Genomic DNA, 26,680 nt, shown 5'->3' with positions numbered 1-26,680 from the left:
GAACACTGATGCCTGCCAGTCACAATGTGGGACAGGGTGTCCATTTGTGGGACGCCTGAAAAGTCTTGTTAATGAGGGACTGTCCCACGCAAAGAGGGACATCTGGTCACCCTTTGCCAATAATAGCACACTTACAGTAACTGTACGTGTGCTATTATTGGTCCAGTTGAGCCGGAAGGGGAGGGGCTGGCGGGCGGGCCAACTTTGAATGTTTACAAACGCCATACTGTATGTCCGAAAACTGTTACTTTTCGGGATCAAATGGTTTCAAAAGTATAGCATGTCGCCCTGCGTCATGTTGTGAGCTTGTAGATCTGCTCATTTCAGAGTGCAGCACCCGTCCCGAGCGCAACCAAACATAAAAGGACTTGTCGGCACCTAGGCTGGTAATCCTAGCAGTGTGTCACAGGTTCGAGTCCCGATCTCGACAAGCTTTGCTGCGTCTTATACGTCTTATTCCATCTCGTTCCCCGTTTCCTGTCAACCTATACATCTATCAATAAAGGCAGAACCCCCCCCCAAAAAATATATATTAAGAAAAATAATAGGACTTAGTTTTATTATTATTATTTACATTTGACCAACATCTTTCGTCATTGTTTTAGTCGATGGAATTGGAATTAACACTGGGACCAAATATTTATATATTTGCTTCTTCAGATTTGGGGTCCTTGACATGAAGATGTTTGAGAACCACTGATACAGAAGACATGGACCAAATGGGCCAGATGGTTCAGGACAAGCGGTTCAGAACTCTTGAGGGAGTTATTGTAGGAAAGCATACGGAGCGAAACAGACTGTGACATGTCTGGACTATTAAGACAAGTTGAGGTTTTGACACATCAGCCAGAGAATGTTATACTAACCACAGTTACTGATGCATGAATGACTCACTCACACACACATGCACGCACAGACGCACGCAGATGCACACACACACACACACGCACGCACACACACACACACACACACACACACACACACACGCACACACACACACACACACACACACACACACACACACACACACTCTCTCTTGGATTAGAGGCATTGCTCAGCCGTTGCTTAGTGGCTCACACTTCATCAACATTCAGTAAACAAAATAATGGAACTTTTGGAGATTTTCCGTTAAAAAGAAAATGCAAAAAAAGAAAAGTATAGTTCCTCTCAGCATGATCGAAGCTATTGCGCTTTGTCAGCATTTTCTTTTTCCGTTGCCAAATAGTATGCGTCAGGTGCGCATGTGTGCGTGCGTGCGTGCGTGTGTGTGCGACTGTGCATGCATGCGTGTGTGTGACATATCTTCTAAATGTGCATGACATTTGATGTGGTTAGGGGTTAAGAAGGGGAGGTCGTCTCGCACTTACATGGAACGAAATCTGTTCTTTCCGTGCCCTATGGTGCGTCCGTTCGTGCCTGCCTGCCTGCCTGCCTGCTTTGGCCAATTTGGTATTAAAAAGGTATTGTGAAAGTCTATATTGTTTTATTTATGTATGGGCTTTTAATGCCTTTATTGACAGTGCAGTATAGCTACAGTGGAGAGAGAGATGGGGAGTGTGACGCGCAGCGAAGGTCGTCGCGGATCGGGACTCGAACCCACGGCACGCTGTTACAGGCTGCATTGTTGGAGCATACTGTATGTACTGTACGTGAAAGCCAAGACAAAAGTAGTATCACTTTGGAAATGTGCAGAACACCCGATATAGCCTCTACAGTCTACACTGTGCCTGTCGGTTCGTTTACTGCGTGTGGAGGAGTGCGAAAACATAATTTAATGTTGCACATTAAAATAATCATCTGGGGACCCCCAGTCTGAGAACCACTGAACACACACAGTATAAACTAACCGCATACTGTTCCAATGCACGCACACACACACACACACACACACACACACACACACACACACACACACACACGCACACGCGTTTCCTGCCACCGCCGTGACCTTTGACCTGTCTGGAGGGACAGTCTGGCCTGCTGTATTTTCCTCCCCCAAACACCCCCCACCCCACCCCACCCATCCATACATACCACACATACCTCCTGTACATTATGCATTCACACGGACATGCTTTATTTCCCACTGTACACATGTATGTGTGACTGAGACGGCCTTGTTTTCCATATATATATGTATACGTTATAGTCCGGCATGTAGCGTTGCAAATGTTCTGCTGGAAAATTGCAGATTACTGTATGTACTGTAAGCTCACGACGAGCCATATGACATGACGTGTTGTGAGCTTGTAGATCGTCTAGTTTCGCCTGAAACATATTTTGGTGTAGAAGGAAACTCTGAAGGATCTAGTATAGAGCCTTGAGTCTATAAACTCAACCTAAAGGTGTAACCTGAACCTATAATTATGTCTTCTAATATTCTTCTTTCTTTCTTTCTTTCTTCATACTGTATTTCCATCTGCTACAAAGGCTGAGACATATTCTTTCAGGGGTTTTTTTCAGAAAAGGTTTTTAGTTCACCAAAAGAATTACAAGCAATCAAAACATTACAGGGAGTACAACACAGCACAGAGAGAGAGAGAGAGAGAGAGAGAGAGAGAGAGCGTACAACACAAGTTGTGTTGTACGCTCTCTCTCTCTCTCTCTCTCGGTCGTGTTGTGTTACACAACACGACCGAGAGAGAGAGAGGGAGAGAGAGAGAGAGAGAGAGAGAGAGAGAGAGAGAGAGAGAGAGAGAGTGAGTTCTGGGAGTCATGACAACATTCCACATTCAACCCCAAATATTTATTAAACAATAAAAGCCCATAAACCTTGTTTTAAGGCTGTCTGTCAGCAGCACCATGGACACTGGACTCTTACATAATCATCATAGTGTCAGGAAGAAACCTGATATCTCCATAATATTTCAACTTTTGATGTTCTCTTTTGAACAATTTTCGTAAATGAATGCCATGCATATACTTCAGTGGTTTTCAACCCTTTCCATATCAATAAGGCCCAATATTTATATTCTGCACTTGAGAAGTTATTGAGCCACAGAAGACCACCTTTTGATGAGATTTAAATAGCCTCTCAGACCCAAAACCAAAACTAAAAGGTATTTGGTTGTCGTTGGATAGGATTTTGTTTCCATGCTGTATTGATGTTGCGGTACCATTATAGGAGAGATAAAACAGGCAAACGATGATCACAATAACAAGTATTCTACATTCTCCAAGATCTGTAGACGTCTTGTAAATTAGGAATGCAGATTTCTAACAAAAATGTGGGAACTGGGAAATGGTGTTTGTGAAACATTTTTAACGGCACACATTTTGTGTGTGTGTGTGTGTGTGTGTGTGTGTGTGTGTGGGGGGGGGGGGGGTGTCTCCTGGTACAAAACATTTTGAGATGGGGGTTCTGTGGCCAAATACAAATGAATTTGGGGGTCCTTGACATGCGTGCGTGTGTGTGTGTGTGTGTCAGTGTGTGTGTGTGTGTGTGTGTGTCAGTGTGCGTGTGTGTGTGTGTGTGTGTGTGTGTGTGTGTGTGTGTGTGTGTGTGTGTCACTGTCAGTGTGTGTGTGTGTGTCAGTGTGCGTGTGTGTGTGTGTGTGTGTGTGTGTGTGTGTGTGTGTGTGTGTGTGTCACACAGAGTTGCCGGTTCAGTACAGGCCTCAGGTCTGTTTTAGTACTCTGTGTTCCACAAATAAAATAATGTGCACGCACGAGAGAGAGAGAGAGAGAGAGAGAGGTTGAGAGGGAGAACATTTTTCATGAATTAAAAGCAAATTCAATGTATTTTCTCAGTGATTTCAGGGAAGAAAACAAAAAAAATCTAAGAAATTCCATAAATTAGAAATCAAATGATCAAGTCGATCGTAGTGAAAAATGGCAGCTCTACAAGCTCGCAACGCTGCGCGAACGTCTATAATCTCTCCTTTTGGGTCTTTCTCTCTCTCTCTCTCTCTCTCTCTCTCTCTCTCTCGACCTGAACAACGTCTCGGGACTGACACAGCATGCTGGGTCGTCTGGTGTTTGAATTCCTGGAATTCCTTAAAAAAGCCTCCAGATTAGAGGATCAGACACACACATGAGATGAGTCATATGTTAAAACAGGGTCAAGGTTAGAGAGCTAGCTATAAGGATCAACACACATGAGTCACGGTGGAAAACTGCAACTCAACTCAACTCAACTCCCACAGCGTCTCTCGACCTTTGTTCAAGTCACTGAACAACTTATAATACTCACTATATAGCTGGAAACAGCAGATCTACAAGCTCACAGCGCATTGCAGCGCCATTGAAGATCTGGTGTATAGATCTGCTGCTGTTTTCACGCAATGCACAACTTTAATAGTTATATAGTTATCATCATTTCTATATGCTAGTTAGAAGGGGTCTCCCTATCTCCAGTTCATAATGTTTTCTAACCTTGTAGGCCTATATATAGGCTATACACCGTATGATGATTTCTTCTTTATTTTCTTTCCTTCTTTTCTTTCTTTTTGCATAGAAGTGTAGCCTATGTTTAAATGTTTTGATTTGAAAATGGAGGACCCAAGTCTTTTTACTGGTTTTATCCTCTTGAACTGTACCCATCCATCCATCAATCAATCAATCAATCAATCAATCAATTATTTTTTTCATTTTGGGATACCAATTTCATCCAGTCAGTAGCAAGAGACCTCTGCACTCAGCAGCCATGTAGGAGGACCAACAATTAAGTGAAACGGTAATGATGGAACAAAATAAACCATATCAAACTGTCGCAATAGCTATAGCTATAGTATAATCATTTTGGCCCTTGGCTTTTAAGTGCAATAACAAGTTAAGTTGACAACGATCAGATAATCTGATCGTTGTCAATTTAACTCAATTTAACTCAATTTAACTATCGCAGCAGCAGCGAGGCGCTGTGATGGTGATCCCCCTGGCCGCCTCAGGTCGCGTGTTTTCCGGGTGGGCGTTGGGCTGGGGCCGGGCCAGTCCCTCCCTCCCTCCCTCCTGCCCTACCACACAGTTTTTTGGCGTCGCTTTGCGGAACTCTGGAGGACGAGGAGGAGGAGGAGGAGGGATATAGACACATAAACATATAGTTGCTCTGTGTCTGGGATCAAGCCAGGCTCAAAGCGAACCGTTGCCGTTATGGACATCATGGACTACTGGTGTCGGGCTCTGCTGCTCTGTGCCTGGATCTCTGTGAGCGCTGCTGCTTCTGAAGGTTTGCTTTACATGATGTTAGTTTTATTAGAATAATGGTTTATTCTAAGCTGTACGTAGCCTACGGCGTCACGGTGCACACGCACAACAAGAGAGACTTCGTACGCTGTTTTAAACACACTTAAAGTTAAACCCTCATAACATGAGTTGCAGATCGAATCTCTTCGCCAAAGACAGTAGCAGATCTGCAAGCGCTGCGACGCGTTGTGAGCTTGTAGATCTGCTACGTTTTGGCCGTTGTTTTGGGACTTAAAAAGCCACAAGTCAAGCCCGTTCGTGCGTTATTGTTGTTGTTGTAGTTGTAGTTGTCTGCACACAAAGTAAACACACATGCACTAATTAAACATGCGCATATTATTCACCGTCTGCAAATACACACATGAAGCTCACACGTTTAATTATATCATATTTCTGTCACTTGAATCAATATTATTTTGTTTTTAATGCACAGGCTAATGACCCAACTTAATTTGTGGGAGGGTTTGTTTTGACGCGTAGAACTCTTTCACTCGATAAATCACGTGGAATGTTTGTTAACCCCTAGCTCTGCTCCATAGCTTAGAGCTATGGTCCAGAGCTAGTTAACCCATGTTGGTCTCTGTCTGTCTGTCTGTCTGATTATCTGTCTGTCTGTCTGATTATCTGTCTGTCTGTCTGTCTGTCTGTCTGATTATCTGATTGTCTGTCTGTCTGTCCGCTAGATGAAGCTGCGATGGGGCAGTTTGAGGTCGACATCGATCAGCTCATGCAAGGTGTGTGTGTGTGTGTGTGTGTGTGTGTGTGTGTGTGTGTGCGCGTGTGTGTGTGTGTGTGTGTGTGTGTGTGCGGTAGTTCAGATATACATTACAGTATGCATTTCAATCAGTTTAACACAATGTTAATCTTTCAGAGGAAGATGACATGATGCAGAGAGAGATCTCCCTCACAGAGCTCTTAGAACAGTCAGGTAAGTGTGTGTGTGTGTGTGTGTGTGTTTGTGTGAGACTGTGAGTGTGTGTGTTACTGTACTTGTTAGCTTTAAATGTTCCCACAATTATAGACAGTAAAAGGTTTAGCCTACACACTAGGAAAACATTCAGGTTGTGTTTTAGGATTAGAGGCAGACGTTTAGAGATTATAGCTTTAGGGGTTGGGCAGGGTTAGATTTAGAAGTATGTCTCATTCATACTCGGTTGCGCGCCGGTGAAAATAGCAGATCAACAAGACCATGAGTAGCAGATCAACAAGCCCATAAACATGTTGCCTAATCTCTCCCTTAACCGAATGAAGACCTGAGACCAGATTCTACAAAATGTCTTTAATCTAATCATGAAAGTTTTCTGGGAAAAAAAAAAAGTTTCTATATCAGTGATTCTCAAACTATTTACCCCCAAAATCGAATGTAATCGGCCAACGACCTAACCTGACGCTGCCAGATCCAAAAAGCTTGCTACACAAATTTGTTTCACAGCTTATTTGGATCTGGGATCGCGGAAGCAAATTCGATGACGGGGCTGTTCCTTTTTTTCAAGATACATGGTAGATGATTGGATGGGAGCGTCTGTCTATCACCGTGTGGGCGTGCAAACACAACCAATCATATCGACGTGTCTATATACCGTCACATCCGCATCCCGCCTTTAGCTCACGCTGATTGGTTCGGTGCGAAGCAGATCTGACTCAGGGCTCAACTCCGTCAGAGATCCCAGATGAGTGTTGTGTTGGGGAATATGTTTCCGCAATACCGCCCTCATCTGGCAGCGTCAGGTTACCAACGACCACCATCTGAATATATTTTGTTCCAGGGACCCCCCCCCCCCCCCCCCCCCCCAGAAACAAAGATTTGAGTTAAACGTTCGCTCTCAATGAATATTATATATTAAACATTTGCGCCATGTTTCTAGGTCTCAATAATTGTGTGTGTGTGTGTGTGTGTGTGTGTGTGTGTGTGTGTGTGTGTGTCCTCCAGAGATGGAAGAACCTGACCTCATGCAGAGAGAAGTCTCCCTGACAGAGCTCTTCAAACAAGAAGCAGGTACAGTAGGTGCATGTGGATATGGAGAAAGTTCACGTATGATTCATATATACTGTATATCTTCTTCCCAAAAGGACTTTCAAACCAGGAAGGGTATGGCCTGGTCAGCCTGCAATGCCATGCATAAGATCTGGTCATCCTTATTGAAAGGTTCAAATTAAGAAATATTTAGGACGACCGTCGAGCCGATTCTACTCTATGGCTCCGAGACATGGACACTCTAAAATAAACTAGAGAAACGGTTGGATGGCACTTAAACACCGCCTTCTAATGAGGGCGCAAAATCTCTCTCGGAAGAGACACCCTGATCGACTTCTCCAATATGGGGCAACCTTCCCCGTGTTTCTTCACTAGTCCTATCTATAAAAGAACACAGTTTGCCGGCCACTATACAGAGCTGACACTGAGGTTATATCTTCTCTTGTTCTCTGGAGTCCTGCCTCAAAGCAGACCAGAGGTAGACAACTGTCGTTCCCTGATGTCATCGCTAGGGATGACATCAGTCTGCAAGATTCTCAGGCCTATTCACACTCCAGTTTTAGGTGATAATAAAGTGACCACCGAAACGGTGGTTGGCAAAAAACAAGACCGATGTGTTTGGGTGAGCGGTGAGCCGCTTACCACCGCGGCCTGACATCATGTTAACACATGCACACCAAACCAAACATAAAACCACTTGTCTGTTAGTTCTACTGGATCTCTTCTCCACTATAGTCCCTCCCTAACATTTTAGATTTGTCAATGCAATTGTCTGTAAATGTTTAGTCTCAGTTTTTGTCATCATAGCTTAGTTTTTATTTCGTTTTCCTCAGTGGAAAAAAAAAGGTAGCCGACGAACATTTTTGTTTTAAGACGACAAAATTAACGCTGCAGTCGATACAGTTTAGATATTCCTTTAAGGCTCATATTTGAGCCAACGTCATAGACTGGGTGTGCTATTATTATTATTAGGCAGTATTAGCAGGAAGGACATAATGACACATTATGGGGAGCTGTGGACACCATACTGTAACTACTGTGCTGTGATGGAAGCTGTCATTATTGTTAGTCACTGCTGTGCTGTCCACTTCATGGGAACTTCCACACAGAGCACGACACATTGTCTATGTCTTGTATGTACCTGTATGTATGTATGAATGAATGAATGAATGATTTTATTTATTTACGTGTCTTGACTGCGTTTTGCAGCCCATCCCTTACGGGATTATTCAGACACGCTGACATCAAAATATTAAACAAAAGTAAATATCATACATAACATAATCAAGAGTACGTACTGTTCATTCAAGTAATCCATTTTGTCGAGTTAGAGAGAGAGAGAGAGAGAGAGAGATGTATGTGTCAAACACGCGCACACACATGCACACGTGAGCGCAGCCGCGCACACGCACACTAAGGCAGTGGTTCCCAAACATTTTCATGTCAAGGACCCCTGAAATTATACTCAATTAGCCTGGAAATAATGGACAAAAAAAAAAAAAAAATCTGTCATTATGTGTAAAATAAATAGTGAAATCGTATGGTGGTGAACCTATAGTGTCGTGATTCGAATCGTTTCGTGAGTTGAGTGAGTCGTTACATGCATACCTAATGTGTTAATAAATCATGGTATTATATAAAACATATGATCATATCATTGCTCTTCTCTCCGTCAGTGAACACGGATCCGGCCCAGGTGGATTTGGTCGCACGTTTCGCACCCAGAGGACGTGAGTACGATCGTCGATTTGACGGATTCTGTTTTCGTGTCACTTTTAACATTGTCTTGTTGTGTGTGTGTGTGTGTGTGTGTGTGTGTGTGTGTGTGTGTGTGTGTGTGTGAATGCGACTACTAGCGAACGAGAGTGTGCATGTGTGACTTCAGTGCACATACGCCACAGCCTGAACGAACTCCATCTGTATAGATCTGTCTGTCTGTCTGATTGATTGATCGACTGATTGATTTTGGTGACATAAAAAGAGCACAGAGCACTTTCCGACCTACAGGCGATGCGTCACACAGGATGAACACACAAGAAAGCCTTTCGGCTTATTTCCATTGCGGTCCTATAAGTAAACACACAAAAATAACAAACTAAACAACATGACATGAAATGATTGACATCACATCAACCACAATACATAACTGTACACAACGGATAGCAATGTGCACTTGTGTTCCAACATATATACATTTACAGGAGATACATAATGTATATCCACTGTCAGGTCACAACATATTGCGTACGTGTAGATCGCCTATTGTCTGTAGAACGCCAGTATAAATCAGGCTTTTTGCATACTGTGTACAACGGCAAAAAAGAAGAAGAAATTAGCACATGAAATACTAGCCCCGGGGCCCGGACGAGACCGACTCGTATCATCTCGTCACTTTATTTCCTTATTTCCCTCGAGTGTAACAGCGACCTTTAAAGGGACACTTCACCCTTTTTGCAAAAAAATATATGTTAATGACGTTTAGAAGCTTTAGATCACTTTCCTGGGGGTATTTATGTGTGTAATATGTGGTTTTAGATATTTTAGATTGTAGCAGTGAGCCCGTTGTTTCTGATGTCATGGACACTGGGCTCACTTCCTTCCTGGACTACAATTCCCATAATTCTTTGGTGCACTGCTCCTCCTTCTGGATAGGGGGGAGAGCTGTCTTACTGAGACAACATGTAGTCCAGGAAGGAAGTGAGCCCAGTGTCCATGACATCAGAGACAACAGGCTCACTGCTACAATCTAAAATATCTAAAACCACATATTACACACATAAAGACCCCCAGGAAAGTGTTCTAAAGCTTCTAAATGTCATTAACATATTTTTTTTTGCAAAAAGGGTGAAGTGTCCCTTTAACTGCTGCAACAGAACAGTGCCTCTACAGTCTACACTAAACCCATTGAGAAATACAGTGAAACTCAGCCACTGAGTCACTGACGTCAAAACAACATCAACCCTTGACTACCTACACACAATATACCTCTTACTGTACACAATATACCTCTTACTGTACCTACCTGTATATCTTTTGGCAGGATAATCTGCTCCCTATACAGTCACGACGGAGGACAGTCTCAGTTGGAATATGATGCAATATAGCTCATGCAAACGCATGCATTGCTACTGTACAGTGCCACATGTAATTACAGTAGTGATTTCTAGGCTGTGTGTATTTGGACCATGATCTTGGTCAGGGCAGATGGAGGACAACATGATGACCTGTAATAGAGGCTATGCGTGTGACATCATCGTCATACTGTACCCATAAGTTATGCATAGGAACGCCTACTGAGTGGCAAAAAAACGACTTTCTGGCCTTGACAACCCATACATAGCATACTGTACATACTGTAGCATACACACACGACCCATAGATAGCACTTTATGTAGACTTAGATAGTATTTTACTCAAATCTGTCTTCCAACAGTATATATACATTTGGAGGTTCTTTCCTCTAAGCCGTTAGATGTCCTTAATTCTTTGTGTATTTATAATATTATACTATTATTATTATTATAAGTAGGGATCACGTTTCTTTGCTCCTGAAGACAGTACCCAGTCTAATATCATGATTTGGATATAATATTGATACGAGGGATGTCCGATTGTTCCGGCCGTCACGTTTTATTTTCTCCCGATCCGATTCTGATCATTTGAAAATGACGTGATTTCGGATCACGTGATCAGATAGGGACAATAAGCCCCTCCTCCTCCTCCTCCCCCCCCCCCCCCCCCCAGGTGGGGCGACTGTGGATCAGGAGGTTAGAGCAGGTCGTCCAATGATCCATGGGTCGGCGGTTCGAATCCCGGCTCCTCCTCCTCCTGTCTACATGTCGAAGTGTCCTTGGGCAAAGACACTGAACCCCAAATTGCTCCTGATGTGCTGGTTGGCGCCTTGCATGGCTTCCGCCCGCAATCGGTGTATGAATGTATGTGTGAATGGGTGAATGTATAATGCACGATCTATGTAAAGCGCCTTGGATAAAGGCTGCTATATAAATGCACCATTTCCCATTTCCCAGGTCGCCCCGCCTTCCTGGTGCCTCCGGCCGCCGCATCCCCGTCCTTCCTGCGGTACAAAGTGGCGTTCCCGCCCGCCCGCCCCGGCCCCGCCAACCTGGCGGCCCTCTGTCTGCACGGCGAGCGGCGCCCGCGCTACCCGCAAACCTACTTCGGGCCGTCGGGCTACGGACAGCTGCGGCGGCGGGCCGCGGCCGTCAACCGCGCCGAGGCGGCGTTCGCCGACTGCTGCCGCGGCAACCAGACGTGGGGGGAGGGGGTGACCCTCTGCTGCGCCAGCCAGGCGGTCAGTCACCTCCTCGTTCTTCTTCTTCTTTTCCTTTTCCTTTTTTATTTTGCTATTTTTTGTGGGGGGGATTTTCTGCCGGATGTGTGTCTCGAAGAATGATGATTATTGGCAGAATTTGCGGAAGGTTTTGGTCCCGTTTTCATTTGTCATTTGGCTGCATCGGTGGTTGTTGCAATCACTTGCACTGTAATAACCATATGTTGTTAATAACCATATGGTGGTTGTTGCAAACACTGCAATAACCATATGTTGTTTATAACCATATGGTGGTTGTTGCAATCACTGCAATAACCATATGTTGTTAATAACCATATGGTGGTTGTTGCAATCACTGCAATAACCATATGTTGTTAATAACCATATGGTGGTTGTTGCAATCACTGCAATAACCATATGTTGCGCTATGACAAAAAAAAAAACGTAAACCACCAAAAACTTTAACCATGTGCACATTCCCTAATGCAATTAGGCCATGTTTTTAATCTGCTGTCATTTTTTAACATGAACTGGAAAACAAACGACAGAACCATGCATATATGCCTATAGGTTTCATTCATCTACCTTTTTATTTATCCATGCATGCTGCAGCTATATCAGGTTAGCAGTCTGCTATAGCATGTTGAGTTATGACACGGGGGGGGGGACTCATATTTGAGCGTTTGGGGCTGCATACGTTGGTTAGACATGCTAACAGTCCGACGGGCCCGACATGTGCTGCCGGTTACAACTAACCCGCCGTGGCCGGTTAAAAACTCACCAGTGGCACCCGACATACGTGGCAGGTTAAAACTAACCCGTTGCTCCCCACATGCGTGGCAGGTTAAAACTAACCCTTGGCTTCCTGTGAGGTTAGGTTTAGGGTTGGGTTTTGGTTAGGGTGTCGGACTAATGCCTGTCGGACTGACTAATGTATTGCATGACATGGGGGACTCATGTTTCTGCTAGCATGGTGAGTTCTAGGGTGAGACACCGTACTTACAAACCTTATCTCACAGGGAACGCCACGGGTGAGTTTTAACCGTCCACGCATGTGTCGGACTGTTGTGCCACGTATAGTCGGAACGCCGGCTGTTGAGGTCGGAATGCCACTGTTGAGGTCGGAATGCCACTCTGTCTCCTCATGACTCATGTTTGTTGACACCAACATGGAAGCTGAGTGCGTCTCTGATCAGATAGCATCCAGATTCCAGACACAACATCTAATCCTCCACGGCTACAGGCCTTGACATGATCTAGAGACGCCTGGAACAGCCTCACGTCAACTTAACCCATTCTGACCTGAGATCAGATTCTATAAATGTCTTCTATACATCCTGACAGTTTTCTGAAAAAGCTATGTTTCTATGTCAGTCGTTCTTCGATTTAAAAAAAAAATAGCAGACCTACAAGCTCGTAGCGCGCCACTCGGTGGCGCGCTATGAGCTTGTAGATCTGCTGTTTTTCAATAGCTAAAGCATATAACGTAATGCTAACACCAAAAGGGATTCCCGCCCCAAAATGGGTTAAACCTTTCACCCGGAAAGGTGAAAGGGAGTTGAAACTGTGGCAGATTGTTTGCATGTTTTCTCGAGATCACGTTGTCCCTGTTTTGGCACCGACTGCACTGACATGACATGTCACGTTGATCCGGACTTTTGTCTTTTTGTTTTTAAAGCCTTAACCCATTCTGACCTGAGATCAGATTCATACGAGGTTTCCACTGGACACACACTGGTCTGATTAACCCATTCTGACCTGAGATCAGATTCTAAAAAATGTCAGTCGTTCTTCGATCTTTCAAAAATAGCAGACCTACAAGCTCGTAGCGCGCCACTCGGTGGCGCGCTATGAGCTTGTAGGTCTGCTATTTTTCAATAGCTAAAGCATAACATGATGCTAACACCAGAATGGGTTCCCGTTCAGAATGGGTTAAAGCCTTACATGCCCTACTGTAGCTTCCACTGTACATTTCTGATCCGTTTACTGCACCAAGATTCATATACTGTATGAGGTCATCCTCCCTTATATGCCTTGAATCATACTGTATTATGTACAGTATGTATGCATAGTGTATAGTATTCATTTTTAATTTTTAGTTCTCGAGGGCACTTATAATGTATTTAAGCGTTTAAAAATGATACACAAACTCAATAAAACGGAAGGAGAAAACCCTCCAGGGGCTTGAGAAGTGGCATTCTCCAAGAATACTTGTACATTTGTAGGATAAAAGCAGGGAGGCATTGGGTCCCATTTTTTTTACAGTCTTTGGTATGACCCGGCCGGGGATCGAACCCCCGACCTCCCAGTTTCAGGGCGGACACTCTAACCACAAGGCCGAACGGTTTGTGGAGCGGTCTTGATATCGGAAGGTCGCTAGTTCGTATCCCCGGACCGGCACGTTAAAATTACCACCGCTGAAGTGCCCTTGGACAAGGCATTGAACCCCTACCATGAAATGTTATATGAGCAGGGCCTGGCTGTAAACAAGTTCTTGAGCTTAGTCCAGTTACCCTGCAGGGTAAACATGGTAACTTTCCTTTCCTTTGTTGATGTGGTTGCAGTGGGAGGCGACCCTCGTGTCTTTCTGTAAAGAGGAGACATCGGTGAAGGACAAGGTCCATCGCTGCTGTAAGAGGCCTGTCAGCGACCGCCCGGCCTGCTTCCAGAGCGAAGCCCCCAACGCCGGCTACCTGCCCGTCCTGGAGGTCCCCAACCCCGTCGACCTCCTCCCCCCCACCACCCCTCTGCCCCCCGGCCTGGTCCCCTTCAACCCCGCCTCCTGTAAGAGGTACTGTAACTCGGCTGAGATCAAAATGCTCTTTTTTCATTCCTTAATTCATTTATTTATTGTAGAAAGACATTGAGGTTGTCCTTATTTGCAGTGTGTAGTGTATTATAGTGTGTAGTATATTCATGTGTATTTCACGTGTATTTCCCCTCCTGATGGAGGGGAAAGGAACTGGTTGGAAATAACACGTTCCTTTCTTGCTACGTCCAACCAGGGAAACCCTCCCCCCCTGTCAGGTGTAAAGAAGTGGCTTAGACTCCTCATGCAGTGAAAGAAGCATGAGGTCAGTCCGTTGCTCTCCCTAGTTTGGCGGAGGCAGTGTAGAGCCCAGGATTACATTTAAGCAATAAGGTAAATGGTAAATGGTGCATTTATATAGCGCCTTTATCCAAGGCGCTTTACATAGATTGTGCATTACATTCACCCATTCATACACCGATGGCAGCGGAAACCATGCAAGGCACCAACTAGCACATCGGGAGCAATTAGGGGTTCAGTGTCTTGCTCAAGGACACTTCGACAGTAACTCTGGGGGAGCCCGGGTTCGAACTGGCAACCTTGCGGTTCCCATCCAGGCACTCTACCCCTGAGCCACCGCCGCCCCTAAGCCACAAGAGGTCTCAGGTTACCGGGTATTTTACACTGGCTGGGGGCGTAGGCAGACCCGACGCGCAGCGGAGGGTCTTCTACCCCCACAGCCAGTGTAAAATACCCGGTAAGCTGGGGCCTCGAGTGGCTTATTGCTTTTCTAAAACGGTTACAAACATTATAGCAATATTAACCTAATAAAACTATTACATTCACAAAAGTATCTACGCTTTGCGCCACCAGAGAGAGCGAGCCAGAGCCACAGCACTTCCTTGTTTTTCCCGGCAAGTAGCCTATATGTGAGGGGAGAATAGCGCTTGATATCTTTACGGGGCTGCCTGGAGCCACACATTCACAGTCATATGAGATGGGCGGTGCTTAGACGCCCGCACGGCATGTGTTTGTAAAGCAATGAAGCGCTCCCCTTCCCCAGTTCAGCTACAAGGCTGCAGTTTGATACAAAGTGATTGAAGGAGTGGGTTATCGGTGAGTTTACACCGGTCACGTGACGGTAACCAGCCAATCAGAATGAAGTATTGGGACTACCCGTTTTAGAATAGATAATTGACACTGGGTGAAAAAATGGGGTTGCAAAATCGTATATCGAATACATACATATATATAAAACAAACAAAAAAGACTACAACCATGTAGTTTTCTGTCCAGGTCTGAGATGAAGCCCGGCAGCGTCAGAGGGAGGAAGAAGCCCAGCAAGAGGCCCCTCCCCCCTCCGCCCGCCGAGAACGTGGACATCGGCTTCCCGCCCGGCCGCCCGGCCGCGGCCGACGTCCAGCCGCTGTGCCGCCACCGCAAGCTCCGCCCCCGCTACGACCTCAAGTGCCTGCCGCGGCGGGGCTACGGCTGGCTGGCGCGGCAGGCCAAGACCGTCAACCGCCTGGAGCGCGCCTTCAAGCAGTGCTGCAAGGGGAAGGGGGCGCTGCTGAGCTGTGTGGACGACAAGGTAACGATAAGGGGGAAAGGACAGCTGCTGAGCTGTGTGGACGACAAGGTAACGATAAGGAGGAAAGGACAGCTGCTGAGCTGTGTGAACGACAAGGTAACGATAAGGGGGAAAGGACAGCTGCTGAGCTGTGTGGACGACAAGGTAACGATAAGGGGGAAAGGACAGCTGCTGAGCTGTGTGGACGACAAGGTAACGATAAGGGGGAAAGGACAGCTGCTGAGCTGTGTGGACGACAAGGTAACGATAAGGGGGAAAGGACAGCTGCTGAGCTGTGTGGACCACAATGTAACGATAAGGGGGAAGGGACAGCTGCTGAGCTGTGTGGACGACAAGGTAACGATAAGGGGGAAAGGACAGCTGCTGAGCTGTGTGGACCACAATGTAACGATAAGGGGGAAAGGACAGCTGCTGAGCTGTGTGGATGACAAGGTAACGCTGCAAGAAGGTCCTGGGTTCGATTCCCGCTCGGGACGCTGTGGGTGCTGGCGGCGTGTTTCCTCCTCCGTGTCATCAGTGCCCATACCCGAAGGCGGGGTTGGTGAAAGGGCCTTTCTGTGTGGAGTTTGCATGTTCTCCCTGTGTCCCCTAGGGTAGGTACCCTCACAAAAAAACATGCAGTAATCCTGGTCACTAAACTGCCTCCCCCTGGCCAGCCGGGGCGCCTGATGGAGGGGAAAGGAACTGGTTGGAATAACGTGTTCCTTCCACGCGCTACGTCCAACCAGGGAAACTCCCCCCCTGTCAGGTGTAAAGGAGCAACTTGGACACTCAGGCATGAAGGAAGCATGAGTTCAAGTCCGTTGCTCTCCCCTTGTCCCCCATATATGGGGACTAGGTTGGTGGAGGGTGTGTAGAGCCCAGGATCACATTAGATGATTGACACAGGGGTGAAAAATGGGTTACAAAATCGTGGGATAAAAAATATATTAAAAACAATATAGGATTTGTGAAAAGTCAGTGATTTTTTTTTGTAGTTGAATATTTTGCATTGGGTAAAATGTACCCGGGTTTAGTGAAAAAGGATATTGTGTGTTCTCTAGTTAATCACACACTAATCACAAAGGGAAAGGAGAGCCAGCCGGGGACAACAAGGTTACGCTGATAACAGTTAATCACACGGACAACGAGAGAAGATGTTTTTCTTAGCAATAGCAAAAATGCAGTGTTTATTCTGACCGCACATTTTGATTCAGTCATGGTATTTTAGTCTATAGTTTTAGTGGACTAAATGTCATTGTATCCTTTTAATAATATTTCTGTCGATTTTAAATGTGCATTTATACTTATTTAAATAAACAATTTGAGTACTTCTTTCCCACCACTGTTCTGCAGTGGCGCCAGGAGATGGACCGGTTCTGCCAGGAGGACGCGGGGGGGAAGGTGAGCTTCCCGTGCTGCGCGGAGCCCGAGGGCGAGCCGCGCTACGCCTGCTTCCACGCCAGAGCCCCCCGCCCGGGCTATGAGCTCACCGACCTGCCGCCGCCGCCGCCGGCGGCCACCACCGACACCGACACCACCACGCCACCGGAGGTCTCCCTCGGGCACCTCTGTCAGAGCCACAAGGTCGTGAAGAAGAAGTGAGTGAGACCACACTGCTGCACGAGAATATATATATATTTTTTTTTTATTTAGATTTTAGTGACTAAAATCTAAATAAAAAAATAATATGGTAAAATCATTTTACCATTGGGTCTAGACCGGATCATACAGTGATTTAGAAACACAGACCAGGCTTTCCTCCGAGTTGTAAAGTCTGGTGACGCGACGTTACTCTCATTGCCTTCATGGCTGAATACTTTAACTATACAGCCACATTCCAATAAATAACGCAAACCTCTGCTCACTCCACACTCTGTCCTCCAACTTCAATAGTTTTTTTCCCCCCAAAATGTGCTTTTGGAGGAGACGGGACGGGACCGGAGAGCGAGTGCACGTACGGGCTCTCCAAGCCCCCGAGCCTCTGCTCATATCCTAAAATGTAAACACGTTAACGTGCCTGCATGCGTGTGTTGAACAGTGTGAGGGTGGACATGTCCCATTTGCAGGGACACCGCTGACCATTTGGTTGCCCTTTGGCTGACCATTTGGTTTGTGCTCCCCCCCCCCCCCCCTAACCTGACGCTGCCAGATCCAAAAAGCTTGCTACACAAATTTGTTTCACAGCTTATTTGGATCTGGGATCGCGGAAGCAAATTCGATGACGGGGCTGTTCCTTTTTTTCAAGATACATGGTAGATGATTGGATGGGAGCGTCTGTCTATCACCGTGTGGGCGTGCAAACACAACCAATCATATCGACGTGTCTATATACGTCACATCCGCATCCCGCCTTTAGCTCACGCTGATTGGTTCGGTACGAAGCAGATCTGACTCAGGGCTCAACTCCGTCAGAGATCCCAGATGAGTGTTGTGTTGGGGAATATGTTTCCGCAATACCGCCCTCATCTGGCAGCGTCAGTTTATCCCCCCCCCACGAGAGCGCTGCGTTTGCGTTTCCTCATGCAGTTCGTCTACTTTCGCCGTTTGATAAATTTGATTTGTCCAAAACTTGGTGCTAAATAACAGTGTGTACTGTGCATAGATGCCTAGTGGCGATACTGCCCATTTGATTAAACTGCAGAGATACTGAAGTGCATTAATACATGTCACAGTACGATGGCAAAAGCAGTCAGATAAAGAAAAAGCTGCACTGGGGTTTCACCGACGAAGGCACGCCGTCTAAAGGTGACACGAGCCACCTCTCTCTCTCTCTCTCTGCTGGACTGTCTGTCTCTATCATTCACTCCTTTTCTCGCTCTCTGTCTCTCTCATTCAATTCAATTTGGAGCTTTATATTATCTGCATGAGTGAGAAACTTTAATTATTGAATAAAAATAGTTATATACATCCATATAGTAATTAATGAAGAATAAGTGAATAATAATGTCAAGCAGAACATAACAGCTGTGTGACTACTGTTGTCATTTCAGGTTCCCTGTGGGCTTCCCTATCCAGGGCTTAGTAACTAAATGCTGCTCTCTAGCGGCAGAAAGCAGGACTGCATGTGTTCGTCAGAAGGTGAGTAGAAAAGCATTGATTGATACGTCTTTGTGTCTGACCTGTTTATATACAGTGAGAGGGGGGGGGGGAGTCATTCAGCTTGTAGATCTGCTATTTTGAGAGCACAAAAAAATATATTTTTGTTCTACTGAATCTAGTGAAGTCCCTCTCCAACATTTTAGCAGTCTAGTTTTTATGTGTTGAAGGAATGTATACTATTTTGGATACTATATATTTCTATAGGCCTATAGATACTATATTTTAGTCAATAGTTTTAGTCACCATAGTTTTTATTTTGTTTTTTTCGTCAGTGAAAAATAAACACTTGCGACACATTGTATGAGCTTGTATAGATCAGCTATTCTCAAAAGATTTTTTTAGACGTTTGAAAACATGAATTGGGACAGTCGGCATAATTAGTACTTTCTACTTGTGGTACTTCAGTACATTTTGATGCCAATACTTTTGTACTTTTACGAGTCGAGTACATTTTGACTCCGGGACGGAGTAGTTCTATATTGCAGTATTGGTACTTTTACTTAACCCATTCTGAACGGGAACCCATTTTGGTGTTAGCATCATGTCGTGCTTTAGCTATTGAAAAATAGCAGATCTACAAGCTCGTAGCGCGCCACCGAGTGGCGCGCTACGAGCTTGTAGGTCTGCTATTTTTGAAAAAATCGAAGAACGACTGACATTTTTAGAATCTGATCTCAGGTCAGAATGGGTTATAATCAGACCAGTGTGTGTCCAGTGGAAACCTCGTATGAATCTGATCTCAGGTCAGAATGGGTTAAGTAAAAAAGAAAAAAAAAACTTTTTCCACCACTGCGTAACAGGCAGGCTCAGTGCATTCACCGGCCTTGACCAAAGACAAGGATATAACGGTTTATTTGGTCGTCTTCGGGTCGAGTAGGTTGTCAGCTTTCGGTGGCGTTTATCAGCGTGTTTGTTTTAGAGAGGCGCCTGTAAGTTCAAAACATTATTCTGTCAGCTGGCTTTCTTTCTGTTTGTTAATATTAGCTTATTTGACATGGGAAATATCCAAATATGGGCAATATCTTATCCTAAAGTTACGGCGACATTAGTTTGACACTAAATGATACACAAATCAGATTCTAATGTAATCATTATGATTATAAAATTAGATCTACAGTATATAGATAAAGGAATATCTGCACTCTCTTGAGTATAGTTTCTTATGAACTTGTTTATTTTCGGGCAGCAATGACACACAGCTGCGGTCTATTTACGTTCTTTTTTTTTAATACTGTTTTTATTTATCAGAATATTATCGACAATGATAATGAATAGTTCAGTTATATAAAATGAAACAACATGACAGGCAATGTAAATGTTCCACATACAAAAACATAATAAAAAAGACATAAATGTGATAAACATGAAAAAACTAAAAACTGTTAATAATGACAAGTGTGAACAGACAAACAAAACAGACAACAGGACAGACACTCTTGCTCTCAAACTTTTCCAACATGTTGTTTATTTTATATTATTTCATATTAATTAAGTGAATTACAGACATTATTCTTTTTTAAATGAGAAAAAATTAAATAAAGAAAAAACACTCTTTCCAATTTTCTATTGTGTAGGAGGGGTTAGCGTGCACCTATTGAAATATTCAGCTGTGGTCTATTTAGAGATGATGAGTCTTCTTATCATTATTTCTCATATTGATCTTGTGTGCTGTGATTCTAGTTTTCATTTCTCTTTTAGTTTTTCCCACATAGCAATAACTGCAGGGGCACAAAAAGAAGTACATATTTTTTCTTGCACGTAATTTTTCCTCTCACTTTGGAATATAGATTTTTACCCGTTTGTATGAGGGTGTAAGATACTGGGCTCCATTTCCGTCACCGCTAAACCCCTTATCCCTAAACTTCTTTGCCTTTTTTCTTTTTTTCACTATTTTGAAAAACATTTTGAATAGTTCAACTATAGCCAATCTACATTGACACGTTGTGAGCTTGTAGACTGGCCATTTTAACTATTCAAAAATGTTTTGCAAAATAGTTAAAGAAAAAGGCAAAGAAGTTTAGGGATAAGGCGGGTTTAGCGAGTTCGAAAATGGAGCCCAGAGTCTCCAGTGATCACGATCATATAAAATTAGACCCAACACCGGCATTAACCCATTTTAGGCCCGAACCCCTTTTGGTGTTAGCATTACGTTATACTTTAGCTATTTAAAAATAGCAGATCTACAAGCTCGTAGCGCGCCACCGAGTGACGCGCTACGAGCTTGTAGGTCTGCTATTTTGTTTTTAATCGAAGAACGACTGACTATAGAAACATGCCTTTTTCAGAAAACTGTCATTTTCAAAAAGACAGTTTTAGAATGGGGCGGCGGTGGCTCAGGGGTAGAGTGCCTGGATGGGAACCGCAAGGTTGCCAGTTCGAACCCGGGCTCCCCCAGAGTTACTGTCGAAGTGTCCTTCAGCAAGACACTGAACCCCTAATTGCTCCCGATGTGCTAGTTGGTGCCTTGCATGGTTTCCGCTGCCATCGGTGTATGAATGGGTGAATGTAATGCACAATCTATGTAAAGCGCCTTGGATAAAGGCGCTATATAAATGCACCATTTACCATTTAGAATCTGATCTCAGGTCAGAATGGGTTAATAATTAAACTGTCAGGATGTAATAGACATTTTTAGAATCTGATCTCAGGTCAGAATGGGTTAATGGCTTAACGCTGACACTTCTTGCATGTCATTTTCCAATGTGATTTTTGTGTTTTGTTTTTTTCCTCGTTTACGACAGCTGGGGAAAATGGCCAGCATGAACCTGTGCTTGTCCAGGAAGCCGTCGGCGTCCCCTGCGGTGCGTCAGTGCTGTCTGTCCCCCCCCTCCCCCTCCTCCTCCGTCCAGTGTCTGGCCGACCTCCTGAAGGATGCCGTTACCAAGGCGACCGCCGCCCCGCGCCAGAGGGCGAGGATCTGCCCTCTGTCATCCTAAAAGCACTCATGGTTCCACCAAACGGTTTCACGTCAAGGAAGGACCCCCAAAAATGATCATTAAAATGTATGCCATTAAGGACCCCCATAAGAGAAGATTTTTTTTTTTTAACGGCTCTCGCAGTGATTTTCAACCATTTTCATGTCACGGGTCCCCCGGAGGTTTGACCTGAATTAGGCTACGGGCCCCTATTTAATGTCTATTATTGGACCCCAATGCATATTGTAAAATCAAAGTTAATTTAACTCTGAGAGTGGGTTCCATTTGTACACTCTCTGAATTACAGACCCATAACAAGGGTCCATTTGGTTTCCTAACTATCATTTAGCTGGGGACCCCCTGGAACTCCCTCAAGGACCCCTATAGGGCTATCCCCGGCCCCCACTTTGGGAACCACTGTCTTTAAAGAGATGGCCGGGGGGGTAAATAATTTTCCCTTTTTGTTACTATGACGAATAGACGGAAATAGACGTTCTATACAAGATCGCAACGTGTCACGTTGTGACGCGTTTTGCTAAGTTAGGTTAATTTACTCAAAGACACATCGGACACATCCGAACCGAGTCGTTGTTTTCAGCGTTGGCTCAAAGAAGAAGGTGCCATATTGTTTTCACTTTCTCCTCTTTGCGACCTCTTCTTTGACACATGGTCATGAAATATAATAAAAGCCGCCCGTGATATTTAACCACTTTAAACCCCGGCCTTTTATACACAATATACATGTTGGAGTAAAATGGAGAGGAACCAGTACAATCGAGAAACCAGTCAAATCGAGAAACCAGTCAAATCCACCAAACGTCTTAGCCGGAATAAAATAGCAGATTTACAAGCTCACGACAGCGTCGCGACAACACAACGCCACTATCACAGTAGCTTAGTAGCGCTAGTAGGTCGGTTTTGCCTACTATTATTTACGTGCTCAGAATTTCGGATAAGGATTCATTCCGCCTTGATGGAGGTGAAATATTGTCTTTAAGTTTTGTACATGTAAACGTAACCCGTGAAGGAGAGCCATCTTCACCTGCCAAAGAAATCCCACTTAAAGGGACACTTCACCCTTTTTGCTAAAAAAAATATATGTTAATGACGTTTAGAAGCTTTAGAACACTTTCCTGGGGGTCTTTATGTGGTGTAATATGTGGTTTTAGATATTTTAGATTGTAGCAGTGAGCCCGGTGTCTCTGATGTCATGGACACAGCTGGGCTCACTTCCTTCCTGGACTACATGTTGTCTCAGTAAGACAGCTCTCCCCCCTATCCACAAGGAGGAGCAGTGTACCAAAGAAGTATGGGAATTGTAGTCCAGGAAGGTAGTGAGACCAGTGTCCATGACATCAGAGACAAGTGTGCTCACTGCTACAATCTAAAATATCTAAAACCACATATTACACACATAAAGACCCCCAGGAAAGTGTTCTAAAGCTCCTAAACGTCATTAACATATATTTTTTTGCAAAAAGGGTGAAGTGTCCCTTTAAGCATCGTTAGAATGCAATGAATGTTGTGTTTATTATTGACGCAAATGAAGTACATTTACTTAAGTCAAGTTAATGTACTAAAGAAAAGAACAACGTTTTAGAATCTGTTCTTTACTTGAGTATTTGTATATATTTTTTTGGATACCACTACATTTCAAAGACGAATATTATACTTTTGACTCCACTAGTTTCCTAGGAACTGAAAACCACATGTTTTATTTGTTTCCATTTCTGGAAAATCTGTTGTAGTTTTTTTTTAGTTTTTTTTAAAAACTATTTTGAAAAGCATTTCATTTTGAATAGGTACTTATCTACACAATATACAAAGTAAGATCAATATAATGGTGTTTGTAAAACGGTACAAGTATTTGCCATGGACACATCTTGTCCGTATCTATTATTTCTTACTCAAATACTGTGGGTTGGAATACTTTTGTCCACCACTGGTTGTTAGGTTATAACTAGGCATGTAACGATTCTCTTAATTCACGATACGGTTCGAATCACGAGACTAGGTTCACCATACGATTTTTCACAAAAATATAAACACAAAATAACTTTCCAGACAAATATATATATATATATTTTTTTTACACAAATCCAGTATTTTCTCTCTTTTAATTGTCTTCCTCTTTTCAATAGGTAACGAATGACTGAAAACTATTCAGTCAAGTATTTTATAAACCTCCTGTATTTTCTTTTTTTTCACGCCCCCTCTGCTGTTTGCATCACGATTCAAATCGCCCATTTAAATCACTATTTAAATTGTCAGTTTGAACCAATGTTAATCGATTATTTGCGATATATCGTTACATGCGTAGTTATTACTGTACCTTCAGGGGGTGGGAAACTGGCGGCCCGGGGGCCACATGCGATATAGAATTGATTTCAGCCGTTACAATTCCAAAACCGCTTTAATTACTTTAGTACTTAATGACTATAGTATTAAATGACTAGTACTTAATGACTAGTATTAAATGACTTGTACTTAATGACTAGTATTAAAATGTTATAGTCTTTTTGTGTCCGATGTAGTTATGTTAACAGTTCATAAGGTTAACATAACTATAACTAAATGCATTTGAAATTCAGGATTTCAGGATTCCAATACAAAAATAGCAAACATTTTCAATTCAAATATAGCAAAGATATAGCCGATCTACAAACTCAAAACGCATCGCAACGCGACACATTTTGAGCTTGTAGATCGGCTATTTTTGCTACGACAGTGATATGCACTGTCTGTGGCCCTCTGGAGTGAGCGTGGAAAAGTCTTGGCCCTCGCCATCGTCAAAGTAAACCTGTAATCTACATCAAGTATAATTGTACCACTAATCGTTTTATAAGCTGCTCGTATCCACTCTGTTCACAGGAATGATCCCAGTAATATGGAACTGCAAGACCAGTTTGAATCTTTTATATGTGTAAGATTATACAATTTAAAACGTTTCAAATGAATAAAGCTATATTTTCAAAAACTATCAGCTATATTGTTTGGTGAGCTTTATATATATTGTGTGTGTGTGTGTGTGTGTGTGTGTGTGTGTGTGTGTGTGTGTGTGCGCGCGCGTGTGTGAGAATTTCTTTCCAAGGGAAATGACTGCACCAATTCATAAATAGGATCTATTAGTTAAGATGCTAAATGGTATTGGTGACAACACCATGGAAATATTACAATCACACAAGAAAGCACACGATTTTGAAAAGTCATTAACCTCTTAAACCCTCTCTTGAGTAGGCTGGACAGAGAGACTGGACTGTACATTTTTCCCCCTCCACACTGTAGATCATTTGACTAAATGATTAACCCGTCTGATTCTTATCCTCCTGCCCTACAACCAGACTAGTTTTACACACACCAAATCTCATGATTTAAAAAGTGCTCCAGATTCATTTCTATACTGTAGGCTACTGTAGCCTACTCTTTTTTAATAACGGTGCTTTCTTTTGCATATAAGTGTATAGTATCATTAGTATTCTTTAAATGTTTTGATGAATTGAACATGGAGGACCCATATGTAAACAAGTCTTGATTTATTCTTAGTTTGGTTTTGACCTGCAGGCTTCGCTTGAACTGTACCCATTATGCAAACTGTTAATACAATGTTCGATCGATCGATCAATCAATCAATCAATCAATCAATCAATCAATCAGCTTTTCATCATCATCATCTTCATCATCATTAATGCATTAATCATTAATGTATTGTATTCTATTCGTTTTGTCTTGTTTAGAAAGTGTACAGCGTGTAGTGCCGGTGTGTGGCCGCTAGATGGTGCTGTGTTAAAAGCACAGGGTTAAACAGGCAGCGTGTTGTGAATGATGAGAGGCAAGAGCAGCAGTGTTGCCATGTCCGCTCGTTCTAAGCCACCTTGCTTGTTAATTTAGTTGTTGCGGTTATGATTTAATATTTTATTAACAGTTTGCAGGGGGGGAAAAGCACAGGAAAGCACAGTGTAATAAAAGCTTGAATAAAAGCTTTTTAAACACGAGAAAGCCCATGGTTTAATTGTTTCCATTGTGGATTGTGGTCCTTATACTCAATTCATCTTTGGTTTGATGGTTTTTTTGGGCTTGATTCTAAAGTGTATATATAGTTACTTAATTGGGCTTGTTTCTAGTTTCTTATTTGGGCTTCTTTCTAAATTGTAATTGCTTTAGTTGGGCTTGAGTAAATGTACTTCATACACCACTGTGAAAAATGGAGTGGGGAGTGCAACAAAGAACACACCTGTGTATAGAAGTGCAACAAACCTTGTGCAACCCAGATTTAGGCACAAACAAGGGACTAAATTATTTCGCCTCCTATGCCATAAAAATGTGGAACGCCCTACCAACAGTCATTAAGACATGCAAATCCATTGACTCCTTCAAAACCGCTCTCAAAGGGCACCTACGAACCCCCCCCTCACCACCCACCCCGTTTCCCCCTCACTGTATATGTTTCTTCTCCCTTTTTACCTCCTTTATGATGAATTCCTGTTTTCTCTTTTTTTTGTGGCTATAGGCCTATAGAAGTTTTGTACGTCTCTAAATGTTTTGATGAATTGAACATGGTGGACCCTCTTGTAAACAAGTGTAATGCTTTATTGGGTCGTCCACTCACAGTTAACAGTCTTGTATTGAGTTGTGCTTGAAATGTACTGTAATTCAGCAAAATTTTATTCATATTTCAATCAATCAATCAAGCTTATTTTGGGCTCCAAACATTAAATAAACATCACAAAGAAATAAATAAAATCTACAATGTAAAAAATGTAAAAAAGCGCAATGATATGAATAAATAGAATACATTATTGATTAATCGGACCGAGATGAATCTCAAATCACTAATATGCCTACAAAAAAAAAAAAAAAAAAAAAAAAACGTATTTCTGTTGCAAAGAATCTGTCATGT

The 26,680-nt window shown here is 43.4% G+C and overlaps 1 protein-coding gene across 2 annotated transcripts; it reads left to right on the top strand.

The window, feature by feature from the left end:
* Positions 1-5,007: 5,007 nt before the first annotated feature.
* Positions 5,008-24,766, top strand: ecm1b (extracellular matrix protein 1b). Of its 2 annotated transcripts, XM_080768830.1 has the most exons (11): positions 5,008-5,164; positions 5,865-5,915; positions 6,053-6,109; positions 7,112-7,177; positions 8,833-8,886; positions 11,185-11,468; positions 14,012-14,238; positions 15,493-15,787; positions 17,123-17,367; positions 18,760-18,847; positions 21,610-24,766. In XM_080768830.1, exons 1-11 carry the CDS (start codon positions 5,089-5,091, stop codon positions 21,802-21,804), a joined length of 1,638 nt encoding a protein of 545 aa, XP_080624956.1. In that variant the 5' UTR covers positions 5,008-5,088; the 3' UTR covers positions 21,805-24,766. The 2 variants fall into 2 exon arrangements, with proteins under 2 accessions (XP_080624956.1, XP_080624957.1); XM_080768831.1 differs by lacking the exon at positions 5,865-5,915.
* Positions 24,767-26,680: the final 1,914 nt, after the last annotated feature.

This window comes from Protomyctophum bolini (genome assembly GCF_963924005.1).
Source record: "Protomyctophum bolini genome assembly, chromosome: 7".
Lineage (NCBI taxonomy): Eukaryota > Metazoa > Chordata > Actinopteri > Myctophiformes > Myctophidae > Protomyctophum > Protomyctophum bolini.
Note: the sequence above shows the minus strand (reverse complement) of the source record. Positions and strands in the feature narration are given on the sequence as shown.

Bases quoted from the DNA above. Each gene is read 5' to 3' on its own strand.
- ecm1b (XM_080768830.1), top strand. From the start codon at position 5,089: ATGGACATCATGGACTACTGGTGTCGGGCTCTGCTGCTCTGTGCCTGG. The intron at 14,239-15,492 runs GTACTGTAACTC...TTTTCTGTCCAG, and splicing joins AACCCCGCCTCCTGTAAGAG to GTCTGAGATGAAGCCCGGCA. The intron at 18,848-21,609 runs GTGAGTAGAAAA...CGTTTACGACAG, and splicing joins CTGCATGTGTTCGTCAGAAG to CTGGGGAAAATGGCCAGCAT.